Below are 12,703 nucleotides of genomic sequence, written 5' to 3'. Positions count from 1 at the left end.
ATTCTCCCTCACTCACATTTCCATTCACTCATTTCTTCCAGTCCACCCTCACTGAGGTGGTGCATTGGGGACTGCACCTGTAAGAGCTGAGCTTCCCAGAGAGAGTGTCAGAAAACCTCTTCACCCACACCTTACCCTGCAAATCAAGATGTCCCTATGTCCATCCGTGACAGCCTCCACAACTCAGAAAACCCTGTTACTGGATCTGGAAAAGTAGGCGGCCAAGGCAACATTGGCTATAGGCAGCAGGAAGTACTTGAAGGGGGGTCCAAACCCTGCCTCTCTGCAGCCAATCCAAACTAGCCAAATATATATCTGCATTGCATGTTCACTCCACCTGAAACGTGTGTTCGGTAGAAGCTCTTGGTGGAGCTATTTCCCTGGTGGCTTGCAGCGGGGTGGAAACAGCACCACAGTAGGAGTCCTTTCAGTCGGAGCAGATGGTATGAGGAGATTCTGTCACAAAAGGGGGAGAAGTAGGGCTGAGCACAGATGCTAATATTTGTATGGATTTCAGATCTGGCAGAAAGGAATCCAAATGCAATGGAGAATAAAGATTATATATATAGATGTGTGCTACCTGTGAACCCTAGCCACACAAGATGCTTGTAGGACCGCACGGCTTAAAAACATTCCCTCTTCCTGAATTTCCATGGGATAGAACCTTGTTATCCCAAAGGGTTTACCTTGTGTCTAAAATTCTATAACATTTGAAGCCCCCCCCACCCTGTTTAAAAACTCATTCATGGATATCACTCTACCACCTTCCTTTAATTCTTATCTGGCTGGCTTTGGTAGTTTCTCAGAAAGGAGTTTGAGATTTAACTTTCAACATAAGCAGTGTTTTCTTCAGTTGAAGCCTGCCCCTGTAGAATTCTAATGAACTCAATATATGGGAAATAGTTGACACTTTATTCACAAAGAATGACACATGATTGTCTATGTTATGGTGAGACAGCGTCTGAGTGATGCTATCTGTTATTTAGTTTGGTTTGTAGAGCTGAAGTTAGGCCAAAAAAGAAACAATAAAGTGAAAAATTTATTTTCCAGTAGAGCAAATTATGGTTGAATATAAGAAGCATTCAGTGGAGCTGAATGAGTTTAAAGAGTTAAGGGAATGGTCACAGAGGGGAACTGGAAACTGTTCAAAGACAGATTAATGTGCACGAAAATGTAATACATGGCAAAAGGCAATAAATAGTGAAAGTTAAAAAAGGCCAATCTGAATTAATATGAATGTGAAAAAAGTAATCAAGGATAAGAGAGGTTCACGCAAGTTATAAAACATCATTTGTAGTGAAGGACTAGAATATTATAGAACAAAGTGAAACTCATGTAAACCATTCTAGGAAAATCAAAGACCAAGAATAAAAGGATGATTGCTGAAGATGTGATGATAAATAATAGGACAATTCTCAAATACACGAGGAACAAAATGACATCAGAAACGCCATCTTGGATTAGACCAGTAGTCCATCAAGACCAGGCACATCCACCAATCACCTGTACTGGATGCCCTGTATAATTTACCAAGCCAGTTCTGCCTCTGAGGCATATTTTAAAGGTTTGATCATCCAGTAACATAGGCATAACTTGCATAGAAATGATGAGCCCATGTTCTTTTAATGGTCAGGGTAAGAAGGAAGGACTGGTGCTTCTACTCACCTCAACCATTTTTAATGTAAATTACCTATGTTGTAATTACTGTGAGGCAGGTCAGTATAATAGATTGAAATCGTCCATGGATTTTATTTCAAGGACAAATTTGGCCATTTATGCTTTAAGTGCCATAAATTATTATACTTCTTGGATTTTAAATGCCATTTCTGTGCAGTGACAAGTACTGTATTCAGTTTTCCTGAGCAGATTTAGGGATTGGGCGAGATCTAGTGTGATAAGTAAGGATTCACACACAGCCAGCTTTGACAAGACTCAAAGTTTTAAAGTGTCATTAATTTCCCTGGACTAGATTATTGCAAAGCTTGTTCATATCTGAGAACAGGGTTTGCATAGCTGTAGCCAGATAAAATGTAAGCTTGCTCCAGATCACACAGATCTTTCAACCTTTTCCCAGAAACTGGAGAGAGCATGATGCCCTGTTGCCTGGGATGTTCCTTCTGGGTAATCACATTCCTATACAAACAGCTTGTATTCCTCCATGAAATAGAGTTTACACTCAATATATGAAATGTTTGGAAGAAATGGTCAGATGTCATATGGTGAATGTAGATGTATTATAAATAGGGATGTTTTGAATGTGAAAATAAAGATGAATGTATTTGGATGTTTTTTTTCTGACTAGTGCTTTGTCAGACTTGTATTTGATGTTCATCTCCATCCTGAGCTGTTGTGATTCATTAAAACTATAAATCATGTACGTACTCATAGTCAAAACTGTATTGATCACTTGAAAACGTTATATACAAAAGATTTTAAGCAAAATGAATGAAAGAGTGATTCTTTTTCCTTTTCTTTCTCTTTTTCTTTCTTCCTCCACTTAATTAATGTATTGATTTAAAATTCTACTAACTTATTGAGACAGGCCATGTTTTCTTCAAAAACTCCTCAGGGGAGGTAACAGGTAGGGAGTGCTGTGTATACTGCATTCTGTCATCAGGAAATCAATCACATAGTGAAACTAGTGGAAGTACGCCCTGAAGTATCCATTAAAAGCTTTTGAACAACATTGCTTTAAACACATTCAAAGAATGTTCTCAACTTGAGTCCCTTTGTGTGCTGTTCCACACAACTAACATTTCCAAGGACCAAAAATAAAGCCCTCCAATTTCCATTTAATGGAAGAGGAAATAAAGTGTAATTGTGTACTTGAGCAGTGTATGTCATTTCCAGTACATCTGATCAATAATTCATCGATTGCCTTTTGCCTGAGGAAAGATTTGCAAGTGGATTCAGCTAGTGGGAATATCTCCTGGTGCAGTCTTGTCATGTCCATTAATTATACTTTTCCTCAATTTGGATCACTAGGCTACCAAGGTGACGGCAGATGGAGAACAAACCGGGCAGGATGCTGAGAGGACTAATGAGAGAGCCATGTCTCTTGGACAGTTCATCAAGGACATGCTCCAGGCTGCGGAAGGTATTGGAAAAAGAAAACTATGGCAGTTGCTCCTCATGGAAATTGAAAGGTAGTAGGGAAAGAGGCAATGAGAGAGAGAGAGCATTAGCTGGTAGACATCCTGTGATTTAAGAGTTAAGAAACTCCAGCAAACTATCTGCAAACTATCTGTAATCGACAGGGTGCAGTTCATAACAACAGTTAGTGGATTGGTAATTATGAGCACAGACTAGCAAGAAATTGGATGTGTTCCTTCAGGAATGTTCCAGTTCTTGAGAACAGCTATTATGATTACATAACTAATGGGTGCCTTCTGCTAAGCTGTTGTTTATTTTCAAGGCAGTTAAAAAAAATTCATTTGGGCGGAACAAAAAAGCCTCATATAATTTTATCATTTCACTTGGTGCATTGAGGCTACATCTTAATTTCTCAGAATGACTTCAGAAATACATTACTACTTTCTGCTAATGAACATCTGCTGCTTGGAATTTGCAAGTGAGTCCTAGCGATGAACAGTGGCATTGAGCCAGTTCTCCCCCAAGAATTTGATTCTCTGCACCTACAAATGCAGTTGAGAATCACAAGCGGAAAGATAGCAGCCAGCTTTGGGAAGCAGAACCTAAATACTCTACAAAGCTATAAAATAAGAGAAAGGTAAACATACTTGAAAAACATGGCTTCTTATAATTAACTGTAGTTTAATTTGAGAAATATTGGGCTGCATTCTGCTCTCCCATTAGACTCTTACTACCCCTCATTGTTTTCAGTGGGGTTGCATGGGTGTTACTTACAGCAGAATATAGCCTCTCCGTTTAAAAAAAAAACATTTTTGTCACCAGACTATACCATAGATTAATTTTATATTGACTTGCATGTAATGCATCCCAGTGTGCTCCACCTGGTAGAACTAATCAGTTATTTAAAATATCTTTTGATCTTGCAACCCTGACATAAAACAAGTAAATGTTAAAAAAACAACATGCAAAGATTTGCAGTTTTCCAAGTGGATTTAAATAGAATGAGGCTGAGCTCCTTGCACTTAAGGTGGGTGAGGAAATATCTTTTATTGGCCCAACTTCTGTCGGTCTGATAAAAGATATTTCCTCACCCGCCTTGTGTCCCTAATATCCTGGGACCAACTTGGCTACAAAAGTGCAGACTCCTTGCTCTCAGACTAAAGTGAGTTTGAAGAATGACAAGCCAAAGCTGTTGGTCCAATGTTTGTGTCCAATGTTTGGAATCACCACAGAAGATGCTTCCAGCAGGTTTCCAGGGAAAACTGGTAACATAGAATTAAAAGATTTTGATGGGGTTGAAACAAATACACATAATATCCTAGAAGCAGAGAGAGTGATTTTAAAATCCATGTGTTTGACCAGTAGCCAAGTCAGCATTTTAAGAACAGATGAAAATGTGCTTCTGGCACCACTTTTTCATTATAAACCATCGCTTCTTTACCAGTCAGTCAAAATCCAGGGTTAACCAATATTGTGAATCAAACTTAAGGGCAAGTTTTGCCCACAAGTACATCTATGCAAACCTGGCAGATGTTAGGTACTAAGGCCAGGATCCACAGAAGGACTTAGGTGTTACAACACTAAGCTTCACCGTGGCTAATTTTACCCACCTAGGAAACTGCAGGAACACCACTCTGATCCACAAAGCCTGAGTTAGGCACCTAGGCTTCCCATATAATTAATGAGGAGAAATAGGTGCCTTAGAATGTGATCCATAAAAGCAGCATGTTAGGCAGGGAGCTGCCTAAGCTAGCCAATGGGAGATATTGATGAGGGGTGTATCTTAAGCCCCACCCCTGTCATAGAGATAGGCACCTAAGTCAAGACTGGCAGGGAGTTACCTGTCTCTGCTAGTCAGGGCTGTCCCTAGTAGGGTGCGGGGCCCAGGGTGGAAGTGTTGAATCCATCACTTCTGGGACTGACCCGTCTCTTCCAGGACTGATCGTGCCAGCCAATCGCACTGGCCTGCAGGGCCCCCCAAAGCGCAGGGTCTGGAACGGTTACCCCGATTCACCGTCTCCAAGGGCTGCTAGTGATCCACAGCTGGGAACCTCTCTCCAGGAGTCAGGCAGCTCAGGAACCTAAATTGTTTATTGTGAGAATGACTGATGTGCCTGCCTCACTCCACATAAAACTGCTGTTGGTGGATAAATACTTGAAGAGCCATTGGGCCAGAGACAGTGAGAGTGAGTAACTCTTTAGCCTGGCAGTTAGCATATCCATCTGTGAGCCTTTTAAAATCTTTTCTCCCTATCGAGCAGAGCGGGGAATGTAACCAGGGTCTCCCATATCCGTTACTACTGGGCTAAAATTTATAAGATGGGGACCCCCACACAGAGTTTTGAATGGTACTTGGTCAGACTAGGTCTCACATGCACGTTAGGTGGCTGAACACCTGTCTTCCCCCAGTTTGTGGCTCTCTCTGGGGCTTAGGTGAGAGATAAGTGCCAGGACACCTACAAGGAGGCAGCAGTGCACATGTCCAGAGGCAGAAACTGAGGCTCCAAGGGAAGTCTTACAGCAAAAAAGTAGGCACCACATGAGTTTGGGCACCTAGAGGGGTAGACAGCAGCTGAGCGGGAGTTTTGCGGATCTCAGTGGAGCCTACATCTGACAGTTAGGTGCCTAAGTACCTCCATGGAGCTGAGTTTAAATGTCTGATCTCATGAAGTTCTCACAACCTTGAAGATTCCCGATTGACTATTGAGGAGTGAACAGTAACTTTCCTGTAAGTGGAACATTCCATTCTAGCAGGGTGCTCTCTTAGCAAAAGAGTTCATATAAACAAAACAGGCAGAGGATAATAACTAGGAATAAAATGTCGCAATAATTCTATTAAGTAAATACGTACTGTTGCATACTTATGGCAGGAAAGTTCAAGAAGTGCTTTGTTTTCTTTCATCGTTTTCACCCATCCTACTGACAAGATGCCATCTTTCTGCCTCAAGTGATATTCCCATTTCTATGTATTGATTTATACAAAGAGAGTGCATGAACTGGCATTTATACAAAGCCTTACTACCATGTGCACCAGCAGATACTCGCCTTGTCTGGCATGAGAACAGAACGTTTGTCAGATAACTCAAAATATTTAATACATAAAAGATATGCTTAAGTAGGAAAAATACATATTCTTCTAATGTAATATGTTCTGTGGCAGTGGTGATAAATATAGAATATATGACTTTTGCTGTTTATCTTTGCTTCATCTGCACTATGTTCACTAACCCATTTTAATTGGACTACTTCTCACTTTCCAAGCTAGTGAGTAGTTGTACACAACCATCTTTAAAAACCACAACAAAATGTACCAGTAAAATGTTTCCTTTTTTCTCCTCAAATTTTGAATTTCCCCCAGATAGACTCATTGCCGTTCATAGACTGCTCCAGCCCCGGAGCAGTAGCATCATTGTAGTCTGATAACTTGCAACTCAGCAAGATTAGGACGTGCAGATTGTCTTCTTTACTGTTGGATGAACAACATTTGCTTCTAACCTTTGTAGGTGTGAGATATAACTTACGTCCAGTCATTTCTATTTTAGGTAAATCTTAGTGAATTCCTAAATTATCTATTTCTTTCCATTAAAAAAAAAATTAAAATTGGATGCCTATCCACATCCTTGGATGCCCTGACCATATTTTTAAAAGAACAGTCCTTACAAGGAAGAAGCCCTCAGTAGCACAGCAAAACCCATGCCCCCTCCCCTGCCCAACACATTCACCAACTTTAAATTAACCAGCCAGAAATTTAAAACAACAAAATATATACCATATCACCCCAAAATCCCATCCCTGACCCAAACCTCAGTCCTTCCCTACAGACCTAGCAAATAAAGAGTCTTTGCAGTGTGCCCTAAAGTTCATATAATTGGTTATATGCCATCACACCTCAGACCTGTACAGTTGGACTAATAGTAAGGGGGACTAGTCCTGCAGTGAGCTCTGTGTGGGCATTCCCCTATGCCTGCATGGAGTAACATTCAAGTCAGTGAGGCTCCACGCAGCTGGAAGGATCTGCCCACGTAGCAGGGGTTCTTTGTAGGATTAGGGTTTAAGGAATACAAAAAACAATGACACATCTATAACAATTCTCTGATGAATCGTAAAATAGCTTTTGTTGTTGCTTTTTTGTGAAAGGTGTAGGATAAAAATTTCAAAAGTGATTATGTCGCAGTTTCAACAGAGATTGAGGGTATGTCTGCACTGCAATCCCAGCTGTGACTGCAGCACATGTAGACATACCCGAGCTAGCTTTGAACGAGCTAGCTCAGACACTGATAGCAGTGAAGCTGCAGCAGCATGGACTAGCCACTAGAGTACATACCTGAGGTCCTAGGCAGGCTTGTACTACTGCAGCTTCACTGCTATTGTTATTTTTAGATGAGAGCTAGCTAGGGTACGTCTGTCCATGTTGCCATCACACCTCTGACTGCAATGTAGACATATTCTAAGGCACTTTGCACCTTAGTCTCATTGAAAGTCAGTGGAACTTTTGCTCCTAAATGCCTAAATCATTTTTGAAAATGGGGCTTAGGCATCTAAGTCATATAGGTGCTTTAGAAAATTTTATTCACAGTATATTCTGAATATACCATGGGGTGTTATGGCATAAATATTTTATCAGTATTAGAATGAGATGCCCTGCATAGTGGCTTTGGCATTTATGAGTAATTCAGCCATCTTGAACACATGCCCATAAAATTTTATACACCCCACTGTGCAGTCTATCCCTTTTTGCCCCCTTCTCCCCTTCTGTGTGTCTGTGTATAAACACATAAGCTCGTTCGCTCTCCATTTTCAGAGGGGGATCTCTGTCATTTATTCTTCTTATCATTAGTAAACTTGAATTTTAAAAACAGTAAACCGTCCTCTACAACTCATTTACGTTTCACTTTTTCATTCCATCTTGCCCCACCCCCTCGTTCCCTGCTCAATGTCCCAAATTATCACCTGACATTTCAAGGGTTTGGTACCTATTTTCTATATATATTTCTTAGTTTAGATATAAAACCTCCTCGCTTTAATTACTGTGCCTGAAAGTGAAATACAATAAAGGATTTGATGGAACATATAACATTTTCTCATTTGTTACTGATCGTTGGATTAACTGCCCTTTATATTTCACAGCAGGAATACCCATTGCAAATTGCATTTCCCTTGGTGATGGTGATGATGTGCGGATGCTAAAAGTCTCTGTGTCACTTTTATTTACTTATTCCTTATATGTGTTTTTGCCCCCCTCTGCAGCTGTAAATGAAAATGCTGTAAAACTGAATGAGACACTCCGAATCCAAGATAAGACCCTGGAGAAAAGTCTTCAGGCTCTGCAGAGTGATATTGATAGAATGATGAGAGAACTGAGGAGAAGAAAGTTGAATGTGCAAGAAAGGGCAGCCCAAGATGAGTTAGCGTAAGTAGAAGGGCCACAAGCTTCAACCTCCTGAGTCCAATAAGATGAGTCTGATTAATGTAATTGTAATCCATTCCGATGGGATTTCAAAAACGGAAGCCACCGAAAAATAAGGGAAAAGGATTCTGATATTTCATGTCTATTTTGTAGCCCTTGGATTCCTTAAAGTGCTAACATTTGTGTAAAATTATTCACCAGCAGAGGCATTCAGATGGATATTAAATATTCCATATTTAAATTATAGACCAAAAGGACTTTTGCCATTGACTTCAACAAAAGAGTTGGGAATTTTTAGCATTACCATAAAAAAATTGTCTGGAAATTCTCTGATCAGACTCTTTCTGGAGGTATTAAATCATTCTATAAGGGAAAGAGATACAAATGCTATCCTTAAAATTTATGTATTTATAGTTTTTAAAATTCATAGTTTTCAGGGAAAAAAAGCCTTTTTGAAACATTTCCATTATGAAAGGGACTGCAACCCTTGTGAGGACTTTGAAGTAATTAATCATGTTTACTCTTTTATCAAATGATTTTGGACAGTCGCTGGTTCTGGTTGGCTAGTTTTCAGGATTCTGGCCAAGGACACAAGTGACTAGGATCTCCCTTTCCCTGTGCTTGCCATGAAGTTCTACATGCTAAGTGAGGAAGAAGACTGTTTTAATTGTTCCCTTATAGTTGTCTTCTTGCTCCTATAGTCAACAGAACTTTACTTGCAGTTGTTGCTTTTCCCCCTTCTTATTTCAGTGTTTAATTGAATTCAGGTCTGTAATCCTATTCCACCCAGACCACCTGAAGGACACATTACTGAACCTAATTAAAAAAAAAATCCACCACTTTCTCATCAAAAACCCCAAACCTAATAACTACACATGAAATTTGCCCGCTCTCACGATTTTATGGAGAATCTTATGATAGTTGATATTTTTCTTAAAGCGACAGCTCCTGGAATCGTGAGACTATGTGATAATCTCAGCTTTCATTTAAAAAAGTGTCTAACCCTCTAGAGGTTGGTTGTAGCAAAGAAAAAGAGAACAGACTTAATTATTTCAAACTGACTCTCGCAGGTGGTCTGAAGCTCTGCTTTGAGACCGCTTCAGATCAGGCATGTCCCCTCCATTCAAGGTAATGGACCACTTTGTGACAAGGGTCACATTAGTGTGAATGAGGGGATGCTTTTTGACAAGTGTAGTGATTCACAAAAACTCACTTCATCAGTCAGATAGCAAAAATGACAATATAAAAAAAGACTTCCCTGAAGACCATTTCCTAAATAAGGACTCAGGGTGAATTTAAAATTCCATAGGAAAACCTAATATGAACTTGTCCTTTTGTTTTACTAAGTGTGTACTCTCTTCAAGGTGGTTTTCCACTTCTATTTAAAATGAATTTTTCAGATGAATGGAATTAAAAATGATGAGATTACTGGGTGTGGTGAAGATGGATTCAATGCCTGTTTTTTGTTTGTGTTGGTGGGAATTGCAGAAATGCAGAAGCCCTTTTGAACAAAGTGAAGAAATTATTTGGCGAGCCCACAGAGAAAAATGAGGAGCTCAAGAATGAGGTCAGGGACAAGATGGCAGATTACAAAAACAAGGTTGACGATGCTCGAGACCTGCTGAGAGAAGCCAGTAGTAAAATTAGGGAGGCAAATCGCTTATCTGCAATCAACCAAAGAAACATGACAGTGATAGAGGTTAGTGCTGATGATCAGATTCCCTTGACTTACTACCATCTTGAGGGTTAGACCAGAATCTGGAACTCTGACCCTTTGTTCACATGAACCTTTTTACAACGAGCGGAATATATATATGCTGTGAAGAGTCTCTTCAAATAATGGTTTTTGCTCTCCTCATCATTCTGAGATTTCCATATATATACGGTTATTGAGGTTTTCTTATTATTTCTTCTAAAAGCAAATAGGACTCTAAGAAATTTCAGGTGGAGGATGCCCTGGATCCCTATAGTGCATGTGGGGTGAAATTCATCCCAGTGCAAAGACCCACAAAATTCCCTAAGCAAAATTTAAACCCTGGGTTAAGGGTTTTAGCAAGAAACCAATTACAGTCTTCACCATCCTCTATTTGCATTTTGTAGCCTTGCACTTTCACTTCCATATCCCACCTCTAGAAAGAAATGAACTGGGTGTGTAGATGTTAAAGAGTAATAAATCAAAGTACATCTTGGGTAGTTAGTAGCTGTTATAAATGATCTCCCTGGTAGCAGGAGAGTCTGCTTCTGATTTAATTTTAATTGCAAAGACTTGAAAAGCACATTATACTTTTCATTAACAAGCATTTATCCAAGATAGAAAGCAGAGTCAAACCTAAATGAAGATAAATGTTTCAAACTCTCGTTGCTCTCGATGTGCTTTTGCCTAATATACAGTGATGAGGTTAGAGTTCCAGGACCTGAGTTTTCATCAGAGCTTTGTGCGCTTGATTGATTTACAGAGAGATGCTATATTGTAAAGAAGTTAGAAAATATCAGCTGTTCTACATTTCTTTTCCAATGGGGTTAGAGCAGGGAAGATGGAGCGATTGTCTTTTATCTAGGTTCTTATGCATTCCCTAACACCATAGATGATACGAATAAATAATAATAACAATAATAATTAATAATAAAATAATAACAATTATCTGAATGCTGTGAAGAGTCCCTTCAGCCAATGGGTTTGCTCTCTTTATCATTCTAAGATTTCCATTTTTTTTGCCTTTCTCTTAATTCGTGGCCATCATAGCGCTTTCCCGTTTGCCCAAATGGTGCAATTTCATGGCCTGCTGTCAATCTACTCTGTGATGCTTAATGGCTCTGTACACGATGTAGCTAGTACTTTGAACTAGAGACAAAGGAGGTGTCATCCCTCTTGTGCAATGTATGCAGTATCCACCAGTTGGAAACATGAAAGTACCAAGGTTGCTTTACAAACTAATAAAGCAATGGTGTCAAAAAACCCAAACCCTACAAACTGGAAACTTTTATTAAATGTGGGATCAACAATTAAAATCAAGAATGAAAATTAATATGGATACTTCAGGAATCTTCACAACATTTGGTTTGGGCTAATTCACAGTCATGCTCGGGGAAAATAACACTATCAAAAGAAGAGGAAGGGTTGGGATTTCTGACTTTTTGAACTCATTCTACTCTAATGCTACAGTCATGCAGTTTTGTGCTGGGGCAAGATAAAACTCAGATATTGATTATCTTTGCCATTGAGACATGCTGTATTTTTATTTTTTGCTCTAATAGTTCTGAAGGTTTCAGAAGTTTCATGTGGGGGGCCCCAGAAAAAAATGCAGGGGTATTGGAATGCCCGGCCACTCCTGCTTTACCTTTGCTTAATTAATTTATTTCATTGTGTGGATTATTCAACCTATAGAAAAGGAAGCAAGCTGTAGAAAGTAGCAGACAAGAGGCCGAAAAAACACTAAAAGAGGGCAATGACATCTTGGATGAAGCCAGCCGTCTTGCAAATGAAATCAATTTAGCTGTGGAGGTGAGTGGTTTTGTTTTTGTTTTGTTTTTGAGGGTAGGCACATTGAGGCAGCTAAGTGGATAATTAAAGGAACACCTAATTAATCTAACCTTTATCAGTGCTGGACTATTTGAACTGGAAGCACTTGGCTTTCCACTGTTGTGTGTACAGCCTGGTTGTAAAGGATAAATGGGTATATAAACTGATCCAGGTTGACCCAATTTGATTGTATTACACACAAATGCATATATACACATCCCTCACTTTTTACAGACTCTGTCTGCTTCTGTAAGTGTGGGATTAGGCATCTAGGTTTGAATAAAGGATAGTAGCCTTAGAATAGCAGGTGCAAGAAGTCCATAGGCAGTGCTGCCCTTGGCTCTATTGTCTAGATGCACATGTACACACATAAAAGGAGTGTGAAACAAAACAGAGAAGAAAAATAAGAAATTATTACATAAGGGGTCTGTGGCTGCAGACCTTGAGCTAGGTAGATCAATGGGACTTGCACACCTATCTCACTTGAATGCTTTTGAAAAGCCCACCCTAAAATTTATATGGACATGAGTTTGGGGGGATAGTCAGAAGAAGTGATGGAATGAAGGAAATTTTCAGACCATTCCAGCCAATAACACATTAGAACAAATCATGCCATCATGTATTCTTTATATGCCATATTGCCTAAAGAAAAATGCTTTCAGAAATATTTGAGAGTTTTAACT

General features: G+C 39.5%; 1 protein-coding gene across 9 annotated transcripts in view; it reads left to right on the top strand.

The window, feature by feature from the left end:
• LAMA2 (laminin subunit alpha 2) overlaps nucleotides 1-12,703 on the top strand; it is a 474,663-nt gene that overhangs the window by 371,696 nt on the left and 90,264 nt on the right. For all 9 annotated transcript variants that reach the window (XM_054023114.1, XM_054023113.1, XM_054023109.1 and 6 more), the window contains 4 exons: nucleotides 2,986-3,097; nucleotides 8,341-8,503; nucleotides 9,989-10,199; nucleotides 11,886-12,002. In XM_054023114.1, coding sequence (XP_053879089.1) covers nucleotides 2,986-3,097; nucleotides 8,341-8,503; nucleotides 9,989-10,199; nucleotides 11,886-12,002 — 603 coding nt within the window. The remainder of the gene's footprint in view (nucleotides 1-2,985; nucleotides 3,098-8,340; nucleotides 8,504-9,988; nucleotides 10,200-11,885; nucleotides 12,003-12,703) is intronic.

Source organism: Malaclemys terrapin, chromosome 3 (assembly GCF_027887155.1).
Source record: "Malaclemys terrapin pileata isolate rMalTer1 chromosome 3, rMalTer1.hap1, whole genome shotgun sequence".
Taxonomy (NCBI): domain Eukaryota; kingdom Metazoa; phylum Chordata; order Testudines; family Emydidae; genus Malaclemys; species Malaclemys terrapin.
This window is presented reverse-complemented; position numbering and strand designations above follow the sequence as displayed.